Source organism: Ursus arctos, unplaced genomic scaffold (genome assembly GCF_023065955.2).
Source record: "Ursus arctos isolate Adak ecotype North America unplaced genomic scaffold, UrsArc2.0 scaffold_32, whole genome shotgun sequence".
In the NCBI taxonomy this organism is placed as follows: domain Eukaryota; kingdom Metazoa; phylum Chordata; class Mammalia; order Carnivora; family Ursidae; genus Ursus; species Ursus arctos.
Window position 1 is genome coordinate 14,211,051 of NW_026623008.1, and position 25,876 is coordinate 14,236,926.

Here is a 25,876-nt window from a genome sequence, read left to right on the forward strand (position 1 = left end):
TTTTATTTTGAAAGGAGTGCCAACAGATTGGATGTGGGATGTGAGATATGAGAGAAAGAATTTGACATGCAGATTTTTGCCCTGGGTGGGGGGCAAGGATGGAGGAGGGCCCCTCAGCCAAGAGGGGGAGAGGCAGGTGGCGAGACGCTCGCTGGCGTGCATATTGAATTACCTTCCATCCCTCTCCTGGGAGGCTCTGCACACCGCACTTGGCCATCCCAAGAGCTGTCTTCGTGTTCTGGTTCTCAGGTGAGCTGTCAGACCCGCAGCATGCCTCCGGGAAGACTGGCCTGGCCTTCTTGGACGACAGTCATTGCTCCCCACGCGGACCCTGTTCCAGCACATTCGGCAGCTTGCTTTGTGATTGCCTGTTGACTTGTGTCCCCCGGTCTGAGAGCCACTTGGAATCTGATGCGTCCTTTTTTCTCTGCTCTTAGCACAGGCCCTGGCTTGGAGTAGGGCCTAAGAGTGTACTTGTTGCCGGGTGAAGGGCTATCTTTCCAGGAGAGCAGGCTTTCCCAGTGAGAGTCAGCGACATCCCTCTGGATGCCAGCATGGGCCAATCCCCTCTACTTTACACATTAGGAGTTGAGACTCAGGGAGAAGAAGGCGGCCTGGATCTCTCACTGGAACCTCTGTCTTCCATGCTGAGTGCAGCCCTGGCCTGCTTCCTCCTCGGTGACAGATGGCCGGGTAGGTCCGGAGTCCTGAGCTGGCCTCTGCTGTGGTCAGAAACGTCCTAGAAGGGAGGTGCCTGGCTTGGACCCAGCCACACTAGTTCCACACCTGCCTTTCAGCAACCGCCTACCTCAAACCTTTAAGAACGTCGCCAATGAATGCCCATCGACCTCAAGCTCCTTTTCTGTGGTTGTAATTACTACTGCACATGGAGGGAGGGAGGGAGGGAGGGAGGGAGGGAGGGAGGGAGGGAGGGAGGGGGGAAGGAAGGAAGGAAGGAAGGAAGGAAGGAAGGAAGGAAGGAAAGATGAATTTACCACTCGGCTTTACCCGCTGAGCGAGGCAGAGCCCGGAGCCCCGGCTCCCAGACCCTCTGCTGACCACCCGCCCCTGGCTTCCTTTACTGTCTTCACATCAGTGACAGCATCACTCAATCCAGAGTTTAAGCGTCTGAACTTGACCTTCTAAAGGCTGCTAGGGCTCATAAAGTCCTCCCCAGGTTATTGAGACCTGGTTTTGCATGTTTCTTAAAACCTCTGAATCCCTACTGCCCAGTGCTGGTGGGGGTGCCCGATGCTCAGCGGGGGCTCACTAAATGTTTGTTGGATGACTGCGTGATTACTGCCCTCTGCGGGTTCTCTCTTATTATATGAGCACGGCTTTTCTCCTCCCAGAGCTACAAGGTACGGGTCAGGGGCCATGCCCACAATGTTTTCTGGCCTCTGGGTGTGGCACAGTGCTGAGAACCCAAGAGTTTCCATGAATGGACACCCGTTATATCAGTGAGCTACACTGTGTAACAGGCCACACCACACCTTAGCGACTGAGAATGGCAGCCTGTATTCAGCACACGATCCTGCAATTGGCCACTTAGCCTGGGCTCAGCCGGACCATTGTTTTGGTTCCAATGAGCTTGTCTTGTGGGTCATGGTCAACAATGAGTGGGGTTTGCCGACCCTCGCCAAGTGCTCTTCTGTGTCTGAGGTCTGAGGGAAAAATCTGGGCTGAAGGACTCTGGTCCCACCTGCCAGCGTGCAGCCCAGGCTTTCTCTCGGCAGAGCTTGGCGTCCTGGGAGAGTAGAGCACCAGGCCTCCTTGGCCTAGGCTCGGGAACTGGTAGAGCATCCATTCGTTCCACTACATTCTATTGACCAAAGTTATTCACAAAGCCAGCACGGAGTTCAGATTCAACCACTTCCTGATGGGCAAAGCTGAGCACTCCTTCACGAGAGGAAAGGATGCAGAGAGGTAAGGACGACTGTGGCCAATTTTGCATTCTGCCATGCCAGTTGGGCATTATAAAGAACAGAGTCTGCTCAGCCCAGGTCACACTGGTGTTCATTAGAGTTTAAGTCTGATATCACTAGGGGCTCCTGAATTTGGATGGAAATTTCAGGTCCCTCTGATGCCCTCTTCCAGGCCCTTTCTCCATCTCTGTGACATCTTCCTGGCCATGGCACCCACGTGACAGTGATGGTTGTGGATATCCTCATGCTCTGTCTCCAGGGAGATGGAAGTGGCATTATTTTTTCCTGCCTGAGGGATTTCAGAGAGCAGGACCTGAACAGAGGAGAAACAAAGTCCAAGCGCATCTCTTAGCTCCTTGGCTGTGTGCCATGACAGCGTTTGGCGGGATCCCTACTCTGCCCCCAGCTGGATGCGGGTTGCTTGCCCGATTCCCAAGTCCGCCCTGCATCCTGATTTTGAAGGAGGGGTGGAGGGAGAGTTTAGGGTAGATCCTGCGTCCTTTTCCCCTCTTGGAAGTTCCTGGGTGGGGGGTTGGGAATATCTCTCCATTTCTGTCACCTGTTGGATTGCTTCTTAGCACTTAACGACTATCAGAAAGTGGTATTTATTTGTGTCTGTGTGTAGGGACTGTCTCCCTCCATCCGCATGCCAGGATTTGATCTTTCCCATTGCTGATCGGCTGCCCCCTGGTGTCGAGTGACAGAGGAGTACCCTCGGCCATGTGCTGAAGGGTGACTGCAGAACGAGGGCCTGTTTGGGGATGGCGTGAGAAGGCTTCTGGAAGGACAGGTGGCACTGGAGCCCGTGCTGATCGACGAGGGGGCCCGTGGCTGCCTAGCACTGGAACTTACGCCTGCCACAGCGGGGCCGGCTGGAGAAGAGCTGCTTGAAGTTCTTCTCGTAGGTGGGCAGGCTCTCTCTGAAGCAGTATGCAGACTGCCGGTCACACTCACATGCCCGCCGCCCACAGGGGCAGCTGACGCCGGGGCCGAGGGCACACTGACCTGCAGAGAGAGAAAGGGTCACTGGAGGCTCTCCTCGGTTCTAAGGTTGGGGAAAACAGGGACTTGCTGCAAAGGGTCAAGGGTTGAAAACAGAAAGGGAAGAAATTGGGAGTCCGTCTCCTGGGTCCCTGGTCACACCTAGATATGCCACGAGGCCTGGAGTAAAGAGAAGCCTGAAAGGAAATGGCTGGGCTGCACGGAGGGGTGCCCTGAGTGGGCACGCACGCCAAGGAAACGGGACCCACTTTCTCAGAACTCACCTCATACATCCAGCTGCTTGCTTGACATCTCGCTGGGACGTCTCAGGCAACTCCAACTTAAGGCGTTCAAGAAAGAACACTCGATGTAGCGCTCCCTCCACCCACCAACCTGTCCTTCACCCACGCTCGTGGCTCGCAAACGGCACCACCTCCTACTCGAGCCAGAAAGTGAGCAGCAGCCTGGGCTCCTCCCTGCCCTCCACTTTGCACATCCAGGCCACAGCAAGCGCCACAATGTCTCTGTTTAAAGTACTTCATGCTCCTCCCTCTTCTCTCCACCTTCCTGGCCACCACCCCAGTCCCTGTCACCACCTGCTCTTCCTCCCTAACCGGAAGAAACAAACAGGGACTTTCTTAAACTTTCACCCTGACCAGGTCCACTCTCCTGTTTCAAGCCCCAGTGCAGTTTCCTAGTACTGGGGGAAGACATCCAAATCCTCACCTGGGGCCCGAGAGCAGCCTTGCCATGATCCGAGCCTCGCTAACCCCTCCGTCCCCACTGTCCTTCACCCTGCTCAGGGCACACAGGCCTCTCTATCACATGCTTGGCTCCCTCTTGTCCCAGGGCCTTTGCTCTCACTGTTGTGTCTAAAACACTCGTCTCCAGGATCTTCAAGTGACTGGCTCCGTCTCCTCCTTTGGGTCTTGGTCAGATTTCCCCTCTTCAGAGAGGTCCTCCCTGATCCCCGACCTAGAGCTCCCTCCAGCCACTCTCCCGCACATCCCGTCTGTCTCATTCACTGTGCTTTGTACAACCCGTGCATCTCTTATGTGTTTACTTGCAAGTGTCTGTCTCCCCTCGACAAAGCGTGAGCTCTGTGAGACAGAGGCTTTGCCTGTCTCGGCCGTCACAGTATCCCCAGCATGCAGAACTGGTGTCGGCACATAGTAGGTGCTCAACCGATGGTCGCTGAAAAATGAATGCCGCCTCTGCCTGGACCATTGGGATTGAGTGTCTGCCCTTTGGCCGAGTCACCACTAGATGGGGATCTTTTATTTAGCTGGCAGAGCTGTAGTGCTCTGTGTGTTTGTGTGTGTGTGTGTGTGTGTGTGTGTGTGTGTGTGTGTGTGTTTTCTGCTCTCTTCTAAGGGTTGGGGGTGAGGAAGGGCAGCAGCCAGACTCCCGTTTGTTGATCATGGGCAAGTAAGCTTCAGTATCCTCATTTACAAAATGATGATAAAAACTATAATAGTGTCAAAAATAAATAACGGTGCCAGGCTCGTCGTGGGGGTTTTCGCGGCTGTGTACAGAGGGAGTGGTTTGGACATGGCAGGTGCTCTGTAAGTGCTTATGATGATGATGGTGATGCATCTGGGAAGAGGAGGAGCCCTTTGAAGTTGGCCCCAGTGCTGGCTGTCCTCTGTTTGTTTGCCTTTCTCCCTCTGAAGTCCAATTCCTGCAGCAAGCTGTCCTCCCGCATCTCCCCGGAGACTTTGGTTTCTCAACGCACGTCGTCGACAGCCGTCCTACGCTTCAGCTGTGCCCTCCGTGCACCCTCACGAAATGCGCCAGGGATGTTCCCGCCCCTGGTTCTCGGCTCCTGCCACTCCCACTGTTCCTGACACCTGGGTCACCTTTGCCCTCCCACTCCCTCTTTCCATCTGTGAAAATCCTCCAGGATCCATCAAGCCCCAGCTTCCCCAGGAGCCCCTCCCAAGCCCCTGTCTCCTCCGGGTCTCTGGCCTCCCTCGTACCCAGCACACCCCTTGCTTCCCTCTGGGGTGGCCACCGTGGTCTCCAGGGGCCCACGTGGACTCATCGCTGGTGTCCTCGGGGGGCTACTTGGATGCAGGGCACTGCCCCCTTCAACCTTGCTCTCCTCGGGAAAGGGCCTGTCACTCACCCAGGGCGCTGTCACTCTGCCTCGACCCCCTCCTCTTCCTTGCCCTCTTTCTGGTTACCTCTGTCTTCTGTTCCTGTCTTCCTCTCTTCCATCTCACCTGTACTTTGTCCTTTCTCTCACTTCGCTGTCCCTTTCTTGCTCTGTCTGAGCCTTTCTGACACACAGAGTATGACCCTTTCCTGATGCACAGTGCGACCTCTAACGCCTCGCCTGGGCCCCAGGCCCGCTGGAACCGATCTTGAACAAGGGTCAACGGCTGTGGGCTATATCATTTCTGGAGCATCCCACAGCCATGGCCAGACGAGGCCAGTTGAGCCCTGGAAGGAGACGCAGCCCCGGGCTGAGAAATGTCTTCTTCGCAAGCCATCTTTCCCAAACCAGCCTGAATCCAGTTCCTGCGGCTTCCAGGTTGCTAGTGGAGACTCTGAGGCACGAACTGAGACATGAAGAAGGGAACTGGCGGCTTCGGGGCCGGCTTGCTCAGTCCGTGAAGTAGACTTCCACAAATGGGACATGGCAGGACGCTGTACAGGAATGTTTGTCGCGGAGAACTCGGGCTCCTGCCAGGCCTCTACCTGCCTGTGCCCCGGGCCTCCGCCCTGCTCTCTAAATTCTCTCCCTAGGCCTCTGGTTTGGTTTCAGGGCTTTAAATGCCATCTGAGGGGCGCCTGGGTGGCTCAGTTGGTTAAGCACCTGTCTTCAGCTCAGGTCATGATCCCAGCGTCCTGGGATTGAGTGCCACATCGGGCTCCCTGCTCAGTGGGGAGTCTGCTTCTCCCTCTGCCCCTCCCCTCTGTCTCTCCTCCCTGCTCGTGCACACACACTCTCTCTCAAATAGATAAAATCTATTTATAAAAAAATAATAAATGCCATCTGAATGCCCATGACTCTTGGGTTCTCATCCCAGCCTGTGCTCTGGACTCCAATATGTTCCTGTCCACTTGACTTTCCCGTCGGGTGTCTGATAGGCATCTTGAACTCAAGAAGGCTCATGCCAAGTGTTTGCTGTGTCTCCCTAGCCTGTTCTTCCCCATCTGCACAAGCTCGGACGGCACCTTACCTACAGCTGCTCGGGCCGGGAGCCTTGGATTCCGTCTCTTTTTCCTTCCCACCCCGCATCTCATCCATCAGCAGCTCCTGACAATTGACCTCTAAAACACCCAGCATCAGACACTCCTTCTCTACTCCACCACCCTGTGGCAGCTTCTCCCCAGTGCTCACTAATGGCTCCCCATCTTTCCTCCCTGGCTCCCCAACTACCCTGGACAGTGGCCAGAATGACCTTTCTAAAGCAAGAGCAGAGCATATCCTGCTTCAAACACTCTGGTGGCTTCCCCTGCAATGGAAGGAGAAGGCACCCTCCTCACCCGTCGGCCCAGCCCTGCGGACCCATTCCCCATGCGACACCAGCCTCCAAGGCCCTGCTGCCCTTTACCTCTGCTCTTGCCGCACTGGCTAAGTGCCACTTCCTTGCGAGGGCTTCTTCAGCCACCTGAAGTAGCCATCCTTCCCTCTCCCTGTCATCATCATTTTGTATCCGGTTGCTTTGTTGCAGCACTGGTCAATACCTGAGCGCACTTTATTTCTGATTTTGGGGGGCCTGACTCCCTCCCTGGAGGCAAGCTCCCTGGGCAGGGAGTTTGTCTTCTCATTGCACACCTGCAGCCCTAAACACGCAGTAAGCCCTCTATCCCCAGCTGCTGCTGCCCCACTGGCTGGACTTTTACCCTCTGTGGGGCAGCTTCCCAGGAAACGGGAAGCCAGTTCTCCACCCAGACCCACCGCCTGGGTTCTTTAGGGTCTCAGGCAAGTTGCTTGTCCCCAAGCCGGTTTCCTCGGCTTTCAAACCGGGAAACAGACACTTGCATTAACTATTTCATGAGTTCATTCATTCACTCATCAAACAGGTACTGAGGTCTTAACATGTGCCTGGGCTTCTAGGTGTTGGAGGTACAGTTCTGAGCAAGCAGACCCCATGTTGCATAGCTCCCAGGGCGTCCTTCTCTGTGGGCTCTAATGAAGACGAGTGCCCCCCACACAAGACAGGCTTGTTCCTTGCTCCCCTGGAACTCACATTCTGGTTGGCGGGGGAGCGGATGCATAAACAAACAAGGTAATTTCAGGTAGAGACAAATGCTAGGAGAAAAAAAGGGTGATGTGTCAGCGAGTGGAGGTGTCGTGAGGAATACATTCAGTAATGAAGGAGAAAGAGCTTTGCAAACCACAAATTCCAGTGGTTACCATGTTCACCTTCCCTCGTTGGTGGAGTGAGAAGTCAGAGGCTCAGACATGGAGGTGTAAGGGGACCAGTGGCTGGAACCTGGTCTCTCTCTGCCTCCCATGACCCCTGCACAACACATACATGCCTATGTGGGTGGAGGGGGGTGTGTGTCTCTGCTGGCTAATCTTAAAGTCCCTTGCAAATGCCAAGTACTTATGTAAGCCCACTCAGAGGAGGGATAACAACCTTCTTGGTTGCTCGAGGGTGGCCTTCCCCACCTGGCAAATTGGCCCCAGGGCTTGAGTTATAGGCCTTTCTCTGCACTGATCTCCCAGTGACATTTAAAGACATGGACAGGCCAAGTTGTTTTTCTCCTTTCCCTTCCCTGCTCACAAACTGCATCCCGGATCAGCTGCTGGTTGCTAGGCAACCCGGGGCCAGGCTCTGGGTACAAGATTTCAGAATTTGGAGTGGGGGTGGGGGTAGGCAGTTAACCCTTTCAGCAGCTCTTCGAACGCAGTGTAACTGGGGTCAGGGGAGAAGCGCTTTTCTTCTCTAGGGAGTTAATGACACTAGCTTGAGGGGGTACAGGTGCAGGGGAGAGACTTCAGCGAAAGCTCCTAACAGTAATGAAGAAAATCCCAATGCTTTTCTGCAAAAGTAAAGGGGAAAAGAAAACTTCGGTGCAAAAAGAAGTCTCCTCTTCTAAAAGGAAAGGCATTACCTAGGCACCTGCTATAGGCCAGACTCTTTAATGGGGTTACTTCAGTAACTTTATGAAGTGCAGATTATTATCCCCATTTTACAGACGAGGAGACTAAGGCTCAGGGCAGTTGTGCAATTACCCAGCTAGAAGCGGTGGAGCTGGGATTCGGACCCAGCTCTGCCTGACTCCAAACATGTGCTGTCTCAGGGCCTCTTAGCAGGGGACACAAAGCTAGAACAGAAAGATCTGGGGCATTACAGGGGAGCCAAGTCCATCTGCCTTTTGCTGTCCCCTGGGCCGGTGCTGAGCATTCTGATGACAACAAGACTTGCATTTGTGGGAGCCCTCCAACCAAGTGCATCCCCCCAACACCCTCCTGGCAGCCCCATGACACTGGGGAGAGCAGTGTGAGGCAGGAGCAGCAGCTCTGGGACCAGACAACCTGGGTCCGACTCATGATTCTTCTTTCCCTGGCTGTGTGACCGTGGCCATCTCAGCTAACCTCTCTGAGCCTCAGGGTCCTTCTTGATAACCATGCCCACCTCAAAGGTATATCCTGGGGGTTAAGATTTCGGCTCTAGAGAATGCCAGGAGAGCAGGACCTGAGGCTGCCTTGCTCTGCACTCCAGCCCCTGCACAGCGCTGGCCCTGAATGAGCATCCAGTAGGCACTCAAGCAATACTGGACAAGTAAATGAATGTGCCTGGGTCTGGTGTGTGGGCTCAGCAGACCCAGGATCAGAACCCAGATCACCCAGCTCCTAGCCCTGCTCCTGGGAGGTGAGGTGGGGAGGATGGGGGGCTGGCCTGGTACTCACTGGCTGGGTCAGCTGAGGAGGAGGGTGCTGATGTCCCGCTGGTGATGCGGAAGCCCCTGCCCCCTCCCCATGCTGACTTCCTAAGCAGAGCTCTGGACTCCAGGAGGTCCACTCAAGCTTTGGGGGCAACTTGTTGCCTGGCAGTGTCTGTGAAAAGGACAGCCCAGACTGCAGACCTTCCAGCCCAGCTCCTAGCCCCTTCCTGCGACTCCCCACCCCAACACCTAGTGGATGCCGAACAGAGGATGTTTCCGGGTGCCACCTCGGTGGGAGGGGGAGGGCTCCAGCCTCTCCCTCAGATCACTCTCTCCCCCATCTCCTGGAGTCCCAGACTGTGGCTCTGGCCCTACCTGGGAGGGGGAAGAGGGCTGCTAAAGAAGCTGCTAAAATAATAATAGTAACAATAATAATAATAATAATAATAATAATAATAATAATAATAAAGCAGCTGCCCCAGGTGCAGAGGGCAGAGGCTTGCCCCAAGCCTGGGACCACAGTGGGGCTGGGGCTCTGCACCTGCTGAAATTCTACTCCCCTTCTCAGATCACCTTTTCCCTTCTTTCCCCATCCCTGCACTTTATGGGGGCATTAGAGGACAGAGCTCCTCAAGGATATTTTCTCTAAAAGTGGTAACTTTTCAAGCACTTTAAGGTAACACTTGACATGACAGATGTTATGATCAAGAGGCAAAGAGATGAGAAGAAACCATATGGAAGTGAGACCATGAGCCAGGCTGAGAAGAGTCAGAGGCACCTTTTTTGTGTGTGCGCCCGTTGCAGCCAACCGCCAGGCTTGTCCCCCTGACTCCGGCCAAGCGGGGCCCAGAAGGGTGGGAAGAGGCAGCCAGAAACTCAGTCCCTGCCTCCGAGGGCATCACGTACCAAAGTAAAGAACACTTTGGGGGCAACCTCCTCCAGCCCCCTCCCCTTGCCCCCCAACTAGGGCCCTGATCCCATCCCATCCCCTGCACGTGGTCTGTGGGATCTCCCAGAAGACACACGGCTTTAGGTATGAGCACCGTCATGACCCGAGAGCTCCAACACAGAAGTCTCCCTGAACTCACGTGGGAAATGGGGGTTCTCCCAACGACAGTGTGCATGGGGGCCAGGGGCTGTGGAGGCTGAAAAGCAGACCGTCTGTCTTCCCATTGTGGGGCTCTGAGCCGCCAGCCCCCCAGCTTAGGTCTCACCACTGAACCAGGAACACCACATAGTCCTAACACTTGGCCAGTCTTGGTGTGTCCTGAGCTGGGGCCCTGGCATTGGGGGGGGGCATTGGGGAGCCTGGGTTTTGGGTGCTGAGTACCCACTCTAAGGGGGAGATAAAGGGCAGGGAGGTGGTGGTTCCCTGACCTCAGGAGGAGACAGGTGAACTCCGACATACAGCCAAGCGCAAGTACACATAGGGAGAAAAGTGGATCGTGCAAGTCCACAAGGCCAGGGAGGAGGCCAGTTGCCCTAAGAGGCATTCAAATCACTGGCTCCACGGAATGAGTGGCATTCACAAGAAAGCTACAGCCAGGGACTTCAAATGTGCTTGCTCTTTAGACCAAACTTGCCCTACACACACCCACACCCCAGCAGCCCCAGAACATGCTCCGGGATATCGGGGGCCACTCCCCACCTGCTGGACACTCAGTACTTGCCTGCCCTTGTCCTTTGCCCTCCTCCTTGAAGGGCCTCGATGACACATGAGTTCCTTTCCCCGACCCCTCCTATTTACTTTTGTGTCCCCCCACGGCACCTACCCGTGCTTGGCATGTCCTCGCCCTAAACAAATATTTTTTCAACTGAAAGACAACTGAGCTGCTTTGTTAACACATGACAGACACGAGGAATGTTCTCAACAGCAACAGTTGCCAAGCAAAGCTGCAAGATTCAATGTAATCTCAAGTCAACAACTATTTACTGAGCAGGTGCTGTACCCCAGGCACCACGCTCCATGCTCCCCGAGGTGCTGGAGGTACAGCCACGGACAGGAGAGACTAGAGACCAAGCAAGGACACCCAAGAAGCTCCGATTCCTAGAATTGTCACTCTCCATCTCAAAGCACTCCTCTGCCAGGAGGGAGACATGAAGGAGAGGCCCAGGTTCAAAGCCATGTCCCTGCAGAGAGGGCTACTCACAGACCACGGTCCCGTTGGCGATGTGGAATTGGTAGCTGTTCAGCATGGGCTGGCAGCCGAGCTGCTTTAACTTCCCGTAGCAGCAATCATGTGCCAGGCAGCATCTGGGGGCCAGACCAGAGCAGGTGAGGGGGGCAGGCCCTGGGGCATCCATCAGTCGGGGCGGGGGTACCATGGGTGGAACCTGGAAAGGATGCCCTTGCCTCCTCCCCAGAGTGAGAAGGCATTGAAGATAAGGAGGTAAGTTCTTGAAAATATTAACAATATAAACATAACCACTAACATTTAGTGAGCCCTTTCTAGTAACTTCTGCTATCTCATTGGCTCCTCCGTGTAACCCCGTGAAGTGTGATTGTTGTCCTCATATTTGTAGGGGAGGAGATGAGATCTCAACAGGGGAATTTCCTAAAATTATACGGCTGGAAAATCACACACACACACACACACACACACACACACACGGGGCTCAAACCTAGGTCCATGTGACCTGTCATTCATGTAATGACTTTTTCCTGAGCACCTACTATGTGCCAAGCACTGTGATAGTCCCTGAGGAGACAGGGGTCAGCAAAAACACCCATAGTCCTTCAGTCCTTGTTCTCACGATGCTCAGAGTGGCCTGGGGAAGGAAGGGAGGACACCAAGAAGAGAAAACAACTGGGACAGGACCGGGAACTGGGTTCTAAGGACAGAAAAGCAAATGCTCTGAGCTTCAGTCCTTTGTCTCGCCATCCCTACCTGCGAGTGGGCTCTTTGCTGTTTGTCAGCTTTGTTTCATTGTGTTAAAATTGCCATCAGCCTTTGGGCTTGGAAGGAGAGGGACAGAGAGTCAAAGGTCCTGGACTTGGAGACAGGCAAATACTTGTTCCGAATCCTGACTTGGCCCCTCAGGGGCTGCTGTGTTGTTAGGCTTTGCCGTGGTGGTTTAGTGGGTCCTCATGGTTGCTGCCTGTACAAGACGGGGTTGGTATCACTGCCTTGGCCTCTGGATGGAAGGATTAAGTTAGGCCCCATGTGCAAATCACTGATCCCAGTGCTCGGCACATGACGGGGGTTCCATCAGTGTCATTGCCCCCGTAGGGCTCTGGGATCCCTCCGGCTGGAATATTCCATGGTCTCAGGAGCCCAGCCGCTCAAGGGGAGTCCCCTTGAGTCCCAGAGGACTCAAGCTCTAGGAGTGACATTTTAGGTGCTGCTGCTGGGACATATTTATCCACTCGAGGTTAAAAGTGGGGAGACACACCTCGTTTCTTATTCCTTCAAATGAATGATGGGCAAACTACCCTGTCTCCTACTTTCCCTTGCCCTCGCCAGTTTATACCAACTTTCTCGGGACTCACGCTCCCCACCCCCAAGCTGAAGAGTAGGCCTGGCAGCCACGTTGGGCCATGTGGCCTCGCCCAGATGGACAACTTTTCCAAACTGGGCCACGGGGATTCTCTCTCCCGGAATGTGGAATTCGGCCCGGGAGACAGCAGGGCAGCCTTGCTGTGGTCTAATCCTAAAAACTGGGTTGCTGAGCGAAGATCACGTTTGCCGTGACGTTTGAGAATTGAAGACGTTTCTGGAGCTCTGAGCAGGACTGACTAGTTAATTTTCGAGGCCTGGTGCAACACGAGAAGTCGGGGCGTGTTGTTCGAACGCAAGGATTTCAAGATGTGGTTGCAGAGCTGCGAACCTCAAATGGGCTTCTGTCACTTGTCGTGCAAGAGTCCTGACATCCCGCCTCACCGCAGGCAGGCGCGGGGTTTCAATGCAAAAATGAAAGCAGGCCTGGAGCCTCCGGACTCACCTGTCAGTGTCATCCACCGGGGTCCCTTTGCCCCCAAGGCCACAGTAGCAGCCGTATCCGTAATAGGAGAAGAAGGCACTCCGCCCTGTGATGTGTTTGACCATCCTCTGAAACTGCCAGAAGCTGCCATGGGCAGGGGCCATCACTGCCAGACAGAAAATAAGAACGAAGACATGGGGTAGTGAGAACAGTGCCAGCCTGGCGACCCGTCCCTAGAGCGCTTGCATCCGAGACATCAGGAGACCCCAAAACATGCCCCCAAACACGGGCATGGCTGGGATCATCAGCCCCTTTCACCGGGGAAAGTAATAGGATCAGAACACTGTGTCCCACAGCCAGCTTCTTGCTAGCCCAGGAGGAGAACCCAGCCTCCACGACGTTCAGGACATTACCATCAACTATGTCTTCCCCCGCCAAGCGAGAAACCGCTATCCGAGGCAGAAACACCCTTGGGTCTGATGCAACATTAAAGGGAGAAGTTCAAAGCCAGAGATGCCAGTTCCTACAAATACCGTCAGGCATTTACAATCTCACAGGAGAAGCAAAACACTTAAGAAGCAGAAAAGATGCCCTCAATCTATTTTTTTTAATGGCAAATATACATGGACCCGGCAATTTTTACTTCTACAGAATGTTTATGAAAGTGGGGGAAGAATACACACACACACACACACACACACATATATACACACACACACAGGGATGTTTGCTGCAACGCGTCCCTTGTGGTATCAAAAAATTGAACACCACCCACATATCCACTGACAGAGGGAGAATAACTAAATTGTGTCTTGAAAACATCTACTTTTAATAGCAATCTCTCCGGGCAGTGGGATTGAGGAAGTAGGTGGAGAAGAAGATAGACACCATTTATATACTTTTATGCTGTTTGACTTTTTTTTTTTTTTACAATGCACAGGTATTACTTTTCTATTAAAATGGTCAAAATATATGTGTGGAAAAGCCTAGAAGCATGTCTATCAAACTCTTAAGAGCGGTTACATCTGTGTGTAGGAAAAGGACTAGGGTCTGGGAAGGATGAAAAGTAGCTTTATCTTGCTATACTCACTTATTTTACTTTTTAATTACCCGCATATGTTAATTTTGCAATCAAATAACATGAAAACGTGAGCTTGAGGAAGAAACACAGAGACAGAGGGGTTTGGGACACGTTCACAGGAAACCCACGTGCAACTGTGGTTTTGTTGTCCTAAAGCACGACAGAGGGGGTGGAAGCCCGGGGTGGTCACTGCTGTCCAAACAGCCCCTGGAGAGAGGCCAGGGTCACCTCCGGCACTGATCTCGTGGAGGGCCAATCGTGGGGGCGGCGGAAGGGGTCCTCTCTGCATTTGGGCTTCTCTCCCCCCACCATGATCTTGAAAACTGTAAATCCCACCACGGACTAAAGGGAAAATGGGAGCTCCAGTTTTGACATTTTGACTTAGGGACGCAAAAGCTACACAGCAGAAACAGACAGAAAAATGGATCTGGAGAAATCTCTACTAATGAAACTCATCGGAGTCAAAGAGTGTTCCAGCAAACCCAACGCGGTTTGCTAGTAAGTTCTTTCTCACTGTGCAGGGGTGTGTTACCTGATCTCCTGGTAGCAATGACTTATAATTATCCATTATTCCATAAGTCACCATAAGAGAGACTTTCTGATGAGAACTAATTGTCCCTAAATTAGATATATGTCTGCGTTTTTGTTCTGGAATCTACATGACTTTAAACAAAGGCAACGGAAAGAAAAGAAAAGAAAAAAGGTTCCCGAAGGGGATATGTGGTAAAACAGTAGTCAAGGCCCTTTTTCTTAGCAAATGGTTAGCAACCTTTGATTTTCTTAAAGTTCTGTGAGGTCCCAATGCTGGGACCAACCCATTTTGTAGAAGAAACAGAAGGAGGAGGGCTTTGGTGGAAGCCTGTTCCACTCCTGATTCTATTTTGAGGGACACCTGATTTTCCCCTCACCTGATGCCACGTCAGGAGGGGCCGCCCTGAGACACAGACACCCAGACAGGAGGACAGAGCCCTGGAGCTCTCCCAGCTCCGTACTACTTACGGCAGGAGGCAAAGACCACGAGAATCCCGATGGCCTTCATTCCCGAGGACACCAGGAGGTCGGAGGCTCCACGATCACACCTTTCTCTGCTCATGAGGGGTCTGCCAGCCGAACTCCTGAAAATGACCAAAATGAGGCGAGGCCATGCGGGTGCAAAACCCCAATCACAGCGCAGGGCTCAGAGCAAAAGGATCTTTTTCAAACCTAATTATCTCTGAATATGATACCCCTTCTGGTATTTAGACCTAAATATAAAGATACGAAGGGCTCAGTTGTCTGAAAAGTGCAAGTGTTTCTTTTCTTTTTCTGGTAACATCATCCCTTCATCTCTTTCATTTTTTTTTTTCTTTTGAGGAGTCAGTATTTCCTCTTGCTTCCAAGTTTAAAGGCATCCAGGGGGTCCATGATGGAAATTCCGGGCCAGGAAGTCTAGCCCCACTTGCACGGTGGGCCCCACTGCCCGTGTCTTCCTTCCTTGGTATCAGGTATCTCATTCAGGAGTTTAGCCCCTCTAAATCTCGGCTTCCCCTCCTATCAAGTGAGTCTAAGATACCTATCAGTAATTTCAAACATTTATTAAGAAGTTACTCAATGCCAAGTGCTGTTTTTTTTAAGGTCTTCACGGGTATTCTATGATTTAATCCTCACAAACTGAGAGGCTTTGCCATTGCTTTAGAGACAGAAACAAGAGTCAGAACAGCTTCCTTGAACCCACAGAGCCCCCAGCTTCACAGACTCGGGGTGGGGAGCAATGCAAACCATGCAGGAAAAGCTGCTCGGTACTGTAAAATGCTATGTCCGCGAAACGCACCCCTCTTATTACTGTTAGCAATGCTAAGGGTCCTCATATGTGGCTTGCTTCCCACAGAACAACAGAGGAGGGCTCAGGGTCCCCCGTTGTCCCAAGGAGCCCCCCCTCCCCTGTGCGGGCAACAGCTCTCTCTAAATGCAAGTGGTCTTGACGTGGCCCATCAGAAATCAGGCTAAATCTGATAACAGCAGGACTCGGAGTATGAACAATAGTTCTGTTGAGCCCAGAGAATTTGGCAGGCACAGAGCTTTGGCTAGATTTACTCCCTGTGACAAAGTTTCCCAGGAAAACTTCAAAATGAGCGTCCTGCTGCAGAGCCCCGGGCCAGTTCATCAGGCATCTTTGCTACTTCTGCCCCTCTCTGGCCAGATTCTGGTGGAGGCTGCAAGGCTCGGGCCTGACCGGGCCTGGTCCCAGCCAGACTCTGTTCCAAGTGCCGCAGGGAGGTTTTTAAATTAGGTTCCATTTCTACAGGCTGGCTCCCTTTCCTCTTCTGAGTCTGCAAAAATAACCGTGTGATGGTGCAGTCCAAGAAGAAGGCACACATGTCTTTTAATCGAGCAGGTGATGACGCTTTGGAAAGACAAAGAAAGGGACTTGGGTGCGTTACCAGCAATGAAATCGGTGTCTCTCTGTGCGCCAGCTTCTCCCTCTGTGTGTCAGCTTCTCCCTCTGTGTGTCAGCTTCTCCCTCTGTGTGCCAGCTTCTCCCTCTGTGTGCCAGCTTCTCTGAGTGTCAGCTTCTCTCTGTGTGTGTCAGCTTCTCCCACTCTGTCAGCTTCTCCTTCTGTGTGTCATCCTCTCCCTCTGTGTGTCAGCTTCTCCCTCTGTGTGCCAGCTTCTCCCTCTCTGTCAGCTTCTCCCTCTGAGTGTCTGCTTCTCCCTGTGTGTCAGCTTCTCCCTCTGTGCATCAGCTTCTCCTGTGTGTCAGCTTCTCCCTCTCTCCAACCATGCTTTGTTCACTTCCCGACAGGTGTCTCTCCTGGGAGCCTCCTGAGAATGCACTTCTCTGTCTCAGAGTCTGTGTCCAGGGAGGCCAATCTAAGCCCATTGTAGAGTGATAAGCAGTGAACTCACCTCCAAAAGGAGGAGTTTGAGAGGCCTTGAATTACCTTAAATTTGTATTCCACTCCTATCTGTTCCTCATACAACTGGACAGGTAGAGCACTTTCGTGTTTGGCAACTGAGGAGAGCAAGGCTCGGAGAAGTGACACACAACTACCAAGTGGCAGGACCAGGACTTAACCTCTGGTCCCAGCCCCCCAATTCAGAGCTCTTTCCACCTCACCAGGCTCCCTGCTAGACCTCTTGCCCATCTGGCCTTTTGAGGATGACCGCGTTTTCACAGACACCGGCCTCCACGGCTATGACTTAGGCAAGACGGGCATGGTTCTCTCCTTTGACTAATTGCTTGCAGGTGCTCTGGATTGTGCTGAACTAAAAGCGAGAGCACAGGGCCAGCGGCCCAGGGACGTGATGAAGGGCTCGAGCATGGCAGGGGGTGGGGGAAGCTCGGCACGGACTCCAGTGCCAGCCTCCAGCGCAGCAGCCAGCGAATTGGCGGGTCTCTGGGAGCGATGCCCTCAGACCCAGCAATTCATCTGACATAGACGGTGCTGAAACATTGGTAGACTTTTCTCCCCGGGGAGAAAATAAAGAGGAAAGAACCCATGAGCTCCATAAGTCAAAGATCACTTGATTTTGTCCACCTCTTTATTCCCAGTGCCTGCCAGCATGCATGGAACCTGGCACGTACTAGTACTGAGGGCGAGGCTGAGTCACTTTTGTGTCACCCTTCTACTCCCTGTGTGGCTTCTGAGCTCTTCCCAGACAGTAAATCCTCACGGCCCCCAGCTGGAGAAGTACTGCTACCACCTTCCCTGTGCAGATAAGAAAGCCAGGCACTGAGAGATGGGAAGTAAATATGCATTTGAGGAATGAATGAAGGAATGAATAAATGATCAGAGTCCGATTGTGCTTCGAGTTACAGAAATATAAACAAAACTATACCCTACCGAGGGCCAGCATGCGCTAAGCACGGCTTGTAGATTATCGCCTTAAATCCTCTTCCAGTGCTCCCCATGTGGCCTAGATGACCAAGCCCAGTTTCTAGATGGGAGAACAGAGACTGGCAGGGGTTAGGTATTTTGCCCTGCAAATTGACGGAGCCAGGACTCAACCCAGGTGTGTGGACGCCAAAGGCGGCCTTCCTAACCCTGAGCTGTTCTCCTGCTTCCCTGCGGGGCATTGCACGGTGGGCTCTACCTATGCAAAACACAGCTGAGAAAACAAAATCAAAACGACCCGAGCATCCCAGCAGATGCCACAAACACTCTTACTTGAGACACAGTTCCAGCAAAGGATCAGCCTCTTTTCTCGGACCCAGCAGTTGAACAGGAAGGGAGTTAGAGCGGCAGCTGTTGGTAGGCAGGCAAGGGAGAGACAGAAGTGATGAAAACAATAACCGGCCAAGCCAACGACGCTGGGGCCAGTGAGTGTGGGGGTCGATGGTTCTAGCTCCACCCGCACCGTCGCACCTGGAGTGGTTGTTGACTGCAAGTTGTCAAGGAAAGGCTGCACTGTGTAAAAGACTGCAAAGGGGCTGAGCGAAAACTCCAGATTCTCTGTCGGAGAAGAGGGTGGGGGCAAGGCTCCGCCACTTCCTGGCAGAGCCATTTAAGGTCCCTGAGCCTTGACTTCATCATCCGTGAGGTGAAGACAATGAGCCCGACCCCCCACGGATTGCCAGCAAGACGCAACAAGTCCCTGAGGTCGAAAGCGCTTGGTCACCCATAGCCAAGGTGAGGTACCATGTTTGCTATGTCCCGCTTAAGGAGATGGGGAAGGAGGCACAACATTTATGGATGTTTTCCAATAATATGGGGAAACAATAGAAACCTGCAGTACTTCAAGAGGTAGATTTCATTATCTAGAAACTTCCCTCTTGCAGGGCCTCTTGGGAAGCTGATGCATCACGAAGCATAGTAGCGGCACCAGCCTCTTGGCCTCTCTACCAGAGTGCGCACCCGGTCCCCCTTCTGCTTAAAGATTATCCGTGGTCTCAATCAACACGTCTAATGAGAGCGAGGACAGAATAGGACACTGGGTATAGACTCCAAAATCTAGAAGCTGCTAGTTCAAAAAGAGGCCAACTGCTCTTTGGGGACAAGCTGCTGAGACACTGAAGCTCTTGCCTTCAGCCCAGCCCTGGGGGAGGTCATTTAGACTTCAAACCAGACATCCTTGGGGGATACTAAGTGGCAGCCAGCCGGGTCCCTCGGTGGAAAATCCAGCTGTGGAATCAGCATTGTCTCTTCATTAATTGAACTCTTGTTTGCTGATTGGAAACCATGATGCAGGCACTGTGTGGGCAAAGCAGGGGACTCAGACACAGGCAAGTTCCTAGCCTCCAGGAGCTCATAGCCTGATGAAGGAGGGGCATGTGGGAGGATGAAGCCAACGTGATAATGAGCACTGACCCTCACTGAGCACTCACCACGTGCCTGGCACTGTGCTAAGACCTTTACAGGTAGCACCTGATATCACCCCCATTCTTAACCACACTCCCATTCTTAACCACCTACATTCTATAGAGGTAGAAGCCGAGGTCCAGAGAAGTGTAATCAGCTACCCAAGATCTCTAGCTAGCAAGTGGTGGAGCCAGGATTCAAATTCCAGGGGCCACACCTGCCACCTCACGACCAGTGCAAGAGGCAGGTACAGGTAAAGGTGCCATACGGGAATGCCGGGGTGGGGGTGGGGCTTGGCTCTGCAGTATGGGGTGGAATCAGCCAGATTGGGGTTCTGGAATTTCTCTGCCACCCTGATGGTCAGTTGTTTTCTTTGGCAAAGGAGGCCCATGATGACTTTCTGGAAGAGAGCACTGAAGATTGGAGGAACTGACCTGGTGAGGGTGCATGATTCTTCTCGGGCATGTTCCACTGGACCAAAAGGGATCAGCAAAAGCCCACGAGGTTTGGGAGTGGAGAGGAGTTGGTCAGGAAAGCCCTCCAGGAAAGAGTTGACTTTTTCACGGAGGCCTTGAAGGATCAGTAAATTTGGATTGACTTCAAGGAAGGAAGCAAGGTGGGGCAGGCATGAGCAAAGACCCTGGGGATGAAAAGACTGAAGGCCCATTTGGGGAACAAGCTGGCTGGAACCCATGGAGAAAGCTGGGGAGTAAGGGAACCATGGCTGGAAGGAGGGTGAGTCCACATTTAAGCTGGCAGGGCAGGTGCCTCTGGCCACGTTTACTGAGAATCCATTTTGCGAGTGTGCCAGAGACCAGGCATTATAGGGTTCGTCCTTTGAAGACATGCTCTTTAAAGAAAGAGGGGAGACAAAGGTAGCAAAGTCAGCTCTCTCTTCAAAGAGCAGAAAGACACAGCAATTGGCTGGTTGGCTCCTTCCCTTTCCCTCCCTCCAACCTCCCCCTGGTACTGTGCAAACATGACACCAGGGAGCAAAGGGCACGTACTGCTAATTATTAAACAGACCGGAGGCATCAGCACCATTTTAGTGCATGCCCACATGGACACACACACACACACACACACACACACACACACGGCAGGGAGAAGCCAATTTGATTTTCCAAAAGATTGCATAATTCTTAGGTGTTATTAAAATAGCTGATGAAGAATCTACTTTAATCTTTTTTGGGTGGGCGTCGAAGGCCTGAAGAGCATTGCTTAGATATTTCTGACAGAATCATTTACAAGAAATAAGCCACCAGCACAGAGCTGCAAAGCCGACAGTTCCTAAAACCACCACTTCCTGCACCTTCTTGGGGTCTCCGATGCCACCTTGGATGTCCAGGGCGGGTGAGGGGGTGACCCTAGAAGGAGGCATGCCCACCATGAGCTCCCACAGGTCAGGTTCAGTTTTGCTGAGAAGGGAAGAAACCTCACTGCTGAAATGATGCCCTCCTTCCCGCGCCCGAAGGCCTCCCTGTCAGTGTCCGTCACGTGGCACAGAACCACGTCCAGCTGTACTGAAAACAATCTGATTTGTAACTCTTTAGGGGCACGTGACCTGTCTCCTCAACCAAACTGTAAACATCTTGTACGAAGGTCAGAGTCGTGCCCTATCGCAATCCCGTGTCTGTGTGTCTGGGATACACAAGATAGCGGATATCCGGCCACAATGCTAGGTAACGAATCCTAATTCTTTCCTCTGATAATTTGGTTCTTGGATGTCTACTAACATTATCTTCCTATAACATAGTCACGAAATTATTCATCTGCATATTCTAAGAGTCTAGAACTGTGCCTGGCAGACAATACTAGCCCAGTAAGGGCTCCTTCTGAAGCTATCTTAATTCCATTTTGGAAGAAAGTCTTCATCATCAAGGTGGGATCTGAAGGGTAAGTGGGCATTAGGTGAAGGAGGGGAGGAGGCAAAGTGTGGGGAGGGTGGAGAAGAATCTTCCAGACATCGGGTTCAGCAGGAGCAAAGACCTGGAGTGTAGCGAGGGTATGTCCATGTGTGGCCCTGAGGCAGGGAACTGGCTTCGGGCAGTCTGGAGGAGCAGTAGGTCCTGGACAGAGTCAGAGGACTCATCCCCTCCCATTCTAACAGGAGGGATGGAGGAAAGCAGCCAAGTGTGTAGTCTGATGGCAGAACACTAACAAGGCTTCCATAGGATGGCCTCTAATTCTCTCTGAAGAGGGAAGTAGGGATTCTTCTGCGTGGGAGGAGGGGCAGGGGAGAAGGGAGAGGTTTCAGGAGAGAGGACAAGGTTTGAAATAGCCACGGAGGAGAGAGGAGACAGATCTGAACTGGGGCAAGTGGAAGGATTTCTGTGCGAGGGCGTTAAGGGTCCAGTGGAGGTTGGAGACCACACCATTCCATGATGCCAATGTCTAGGACTGGTCAAGGTGTCTTCAGCCCCTGCGTGTAGGCGGACTGATGGGAGTTTCATCAGGTAGGAGGGAGGGAGATGCAGCAGCACAAGGGCATGGGGGAGTCTCTAAAGGACCGTGGGCTGGACAAGGCAGGGAAGAAGCAGGTTGGTGGGGTTGGTGGGCTGGCGGGGAGAAAGCGCAGAGGGCGAATGGGGTAGAGGTGACTGGGGTTGCTGGAAGTATAGGGGTTGTGGTTAGGAGGGGCAAAGCAGGGGCAGATGAAGTTGATTACCAAGGGTCCAGATGCAGCAGGGAGTGGGGGGCTGATGTGAGGTCACGGACTGGGTGTTGAAGGGGTTGCACTGAGAACAGACAAGGCAGACAGAGGCCCCAACTCAACACAAGCCCTAAAGCAGTCACTGAGCCTGGAGGGTGCCCAGGAAATCTGTCAGTCCAGCAGCTTCTCCCCAAACCCGGGACACTGAGCAGGTCGGGCGGGACCTGCCCCCCCCCCCCGCCCCGCCCCGTGACAGCCCACGGTGCTCCCCAGCCGGCTCCGGGAGAGGAGCCAGGAGGCCCCCCACCGGCGCGCCCCGGGCCAGGCCCGCCAACCGGAAGCACGTGGCCCCCTCCGGCGCGTTGCCCGGGAGACGCCGGCTGTTTACCAGCGGGACCCAGCCGGGCGACGGCGGCGGATGGAGCAGCAGCGAGGTGAGCGCGCCTGGCCGCCTGGCGACACGGCGGGGGCACCCCGGCCCCGGCCCCGGCCCCAGCGGCGCCCCCCAGGGACAGGACGCCCCCCACCCCACCCCCAGGAGAAGCGGCCACTTCCGGGGCAAAGCCTGCCCAGCCCAGCTCACCGTTGCCGGAATGGGACAGCTCCCGGGCTCAGCGGAAGCCGAGGGGCCTGGGAAAGCTCCGGGCCATGCCCTCCTGGCTGGGCAACTGGGCCCGGGACACAGACAGCCCCACAGGGACCAAAGGACGTCCAGCACGCGGAGAGACCGGAACCAGATCAGAGCCTCCCCCAGACCCATGCTTTTTCACCCAAGGCACCTCTCACTTTCTGGACGTTCTTTCTTGCCCCTCCCCCAAAGGCCTTCTGCTGTTCCAGCACAGCTCGTTTCCTTCTGGAGCTGCCCGTACTTGGAAGTCATTGAGCTCTCCTCCTCCACCTCCCCCCTCCCCCACGCTGCTCTTGCAAGCATCCCCACTGTCTTCTCCAAACCTTTGATCACTTGGTGGCTTGTGGTCCAATTTCTCCACTCCCCCTTTTAGATGTGGCACTCTGCGTGGGACAGTGCATTCTAATCACTTAGTCGGGGGCAGAACTGGGAATGGTACCAAAGTTTTCTCCTGCTCAGGCCAACTACCATCTCCTGTTGATTCTTCTGAGTGCTTTCATCCTGAAAGACTCAGGGGGGCGGATTGGGGGGGGGGTGTTGGCAGGGGATAGTATTAACTGATAAACATTTTAAAAGACCAATTCAAATGTATGCATCCTGGGTATATATCAGCAGATGGTATGTGGGTGGGTGTATTTTACTGCACTTGCTGTGGGTTTAGATTTGGGTTGTGAGTGAAATAGGGTGGCCTGACCCTGTGCTGAGAGGTGGGCTCCTTTGGAAAGCAGGAACGTGGCCTCAGCCTTTGGCGTCCAATGTTCTTCCTTTCCAGTTGACTTGGCGATTCATCTTAAGGAATGGGTACCTGCCCTTTTGGCAGTTCCCTGGAAACAGTTACCAGTGTTTGTTTCCTGACTCCTAGCAGGCCTCTGGAGTGCCGCTATTCTGTTTAAGTAAACAGGCCACTTGCCTATCCGGCTGGTGGCGGCTTGATGGATGCCTACACCTCGATCTTGTCAAATCACTTTCTGGTTGAGCGTCTGCCAGGTCTAGAGGTGGGGAAATGAGCTGAGCGGGGATAATGATGGGCGCTGCACAAGCTTTCCTGGACCCAGGGGACCCAAGGTGTGGCTACAAAGGCACGGTTAGCCCAGGTCCCCGAACACCTGTCTCCCCCCTCCCCCAGCTTCCCCTCTCCATGGGATAGATGCTGGGGAGAGTTGGTGCTCCCTCCGTGTAACAGATGGTCCCTGCACTCGGGGGGAGGCAGCGGGTTATGAAAGCAGGTTCGATGGAACGGTTTTACCTGAAGGAGGTGTTAGTCTCTAAATAACCATGAGTGGGCTTATAGGAATTAGTCATAATTGAGGTTTTTTTTTTTCTCTGAGATAGCTCGCAGTCATGTTATCTTATGACCAGGGTGTCTTGAATATGACTCCCCCTGAACATGGATAATTATATAGTACCAAAAGGTATAGAAAGTACATGCATATACTCAAGTTTTACTGTTAAAAATAATCCAGCTGAGAGCCTGCGAGAACACATGACTTTCCTCATCAAAGTTGTTAAGGAAGAGGTTTCTAAGTTACCAAACTTACTGACAGTTAAACCTTCCCGAGGCATGTGTGGGAGTTAGAAGCCAAGTCTGTGATAATTCTGTAGAAGCTGTGGCAAATTAATAGCCATTCCTGGAGGGGGGGGGCGAGACGGGGAGCTGCTTCCCGAATCGAGCTTATCTCTGGCAGAACAGTTGGACAGTTATGACCTCCTCGTGTCATCCTGAGTTAAAGTGCAGAGCTGCTTAATTACAAGCGGAAGACTTTAGAACTAAGCCAACCGGGGAAAAAACCACATTCTTCACAGTTGATCAGAAAATAGATGAAATTAACAAGGAGACGGGCCGGCTTTTTTTCATGCCAAGGAGAAGGTTCCTGAACTCCCAGCAGCCAGATTGGGTGTGAAAACCTAGCAAGAAGTGGAAGATGGGTGCGTGGAAAGACCCAGTCTGTGGACAGAACGGAGCAGACACAGAGGCCTTTAAGTTAAGAAAGGGAGGGTAGCTTTCGAACCGGCTAGTGCCTCGGGAATATAGGGGAGACTGTGTTTTGTTTGGGTATGGTTTTAATGGAGAGGAAGAGGATACTTTCTAAAATTTGGCAAATGGGTAAGAGGCACAGAACGGTAATGTTAGAATGGAACACTGCAGGGCTGGAATTGCATTGCTCAGGATTGTGTAATGAAGGTAGCTTGGAGTAGGTCGGTTTGAGGTAAGGATGCAATTTAAGTGGGGCATTAGAAGGCATTTCTTAGAAAAGCATCATTTTGCATTTTTGAGGCAAGTTCATAGGCAGTAGCTCGTTGAAATCAACCTTCCGGCGTTTCTGTGCAGTGGGTGTGGCAGGTGTGGGTCCCTGAATTTGCCCGGCTGGTTAGAGGTGACTAGGAGCAGAACCACCGAGGGCCCCCTGGGAAAAACCTCTGTAGCAACAAGTAAGGCTTTTGGAAAGCAAACAGAAAACCAAACACAAAAGCAAGAGAACCTTACCTCTTCTTAAGCTTTGACTACACAGGCGCCGAGCCTGGTGCTTACAGCCCTGGTTACGGGATTTCGTATTATTGTCTTCCTGTTGCGGATAAAGGAACTGACCTTAGAGGTGTTTAAATAATGTCTTCAAGGTCATATGGCTAATTCTATAGATGAAGAAAGAGATGTATCAGAAAGGTAGAATGGCGGTGCCATGGTCACTCAGCTAACTCTCGGCAGAGCCTGCCATAGGACCCCAGACTTAGGACACTAGGTCCTGATTCCTTTGCACTCAGACTTGGTGCTTTTTGGGGACCGTGAGGCACAGGAAAGTTACCAGAAGGTCTTTCGAGGGTGGGGAGAGACCTGGTCAGCCTGTGTGGTGGTTGTCAGGATTCCAAGGGAGGAGGGGAGCCCTAGACACCCCACAGTGTCCAGGGAAGGATGTAACCGGGGCCTGGAAGGGGGATGTGGTGGTAACAGGGTTAATGAAGGGGCCACCAAGATGGTGGAGAGAAGAAGATGATGGTGAAGAATTGATCCGGCAATTTGGGCCTGCACAGAGAAATGCCCATGCCTCCTTCTGAGCCTGGGAACATGGGGCCTCTGTGGGATTTTGCTAGCACACACGAGCACCCCCAGCGGGAGACACACACACAGAGGCCCTCAGAGTGTTCACCAGATAGCTGGGAAGACAGAAGGTGAAGCCTGGTCCTTCAGAGCAGGACCGGGTGCCACAAGACCTGGGTTCTAGTTCGGGCTCTGCCGATAGCTGGCTTTGTGACCACGGGGCGGTTCCTCTGGCTTCTGACTCCTACATCTGTGGGGTTAGCATGTGCCCAGGGTCCCCTCTGGCGTTGGTCTAAGACACAGTTTGGTACATGACGCCCCACCGCCAGTCTTGTGTGGCTCTGGGCTAAGAATAGGTTTTATACTTTTAAATGGTTGAAAAAGCATGAGAAGACGAGGACTATTCTGTGCCACATGAAAACTATATGAAATTCAAATTTCAGTATCCAGAAACGAAGCTTTATCGGCCCACAGCCGCACCCGTTCATGTACTTGCTGTCTGTGGCGGCTGTCACGCTCCAAGGGCC

At 53.0% G+C, this 25,876-nt stretch overlaps 2 protein-coding genes across 4 annotated transcripts in view; one reads left to right on the forward strand and one right to left on the reverse strand.

Annotated features, from left to right (window-relative positions):
• Positions 1 to 22,719, reverse strand: PLA2G2C (phospholipase A2 group IIC). The gene is made up of 5 exons (XM_026516547.4): positions 22,639 to 22,719; positions 14,755 to 14,870; positions 12,696 to 12,840; positions 10,904 to 11,007; positions 1 to 2,930 (listed from the first exon to the last, which is right to left on the reverse strand). The coding sequence occupies exons 2-5, from the start codon at positions 14,846 to 14,848 to the stop codon at positions 2,761 to 2,763; spliced, it is 513 nt and encodes a 170-aa protein (XP_026372332.1). The 5' UTR covers positions 14,849 to 14,870; positions 22,639 to 22,719; the 3' UTR covers positions 1 to 2,760.
• UBXN10 (UBX domain protein 10) overlaps positions 20,632 to 25,876 on the forward strand; it is a 10,597-nt gene continuing 5,352 nt past the window's right edge. Inside the window, exon 1 of one of the 3 annotated variants that reach the window (XM_026517171.4) lies at positions 20,632 to 20,716. The gene's annotated coding sequence lies outside the window, so the exon portion shown is untranslated. Of the gene's footprint in view, positions 20,931 to 21,672; positions 22,122 to 25,876 lie in introns of those variants that run through there. The other 2 variants (XM_026517172.4, XM_026517173.4) reach the window with 2 other exon arrangements.

Bases quoted from the DNA above. Each gene is read 5' to 3' on its own strand.
- PLA2G2C (XM_026516547.4), bottom strand. From the start codon at position 14,848: ATGAGCAGAGAAAGGTGTGATCGTGGAGCCTCCGACCTCCTGGTGTCC. The intron at 11,008-12,695 runs GTGAGTCCGGAG...TCTGGCCCCCAG, and splicing joins CCGGTGGATGACACTGACAG to ATGCTGCCTGGCACATGATT. The intron at 2,931-10,903 runs GTGAGTAGCCCT...CTCTCTCTGCAG, and splicing joins CGCCAACGGGACCGTGGTCT to GTCAGTGTGCCCTCGGCCCC.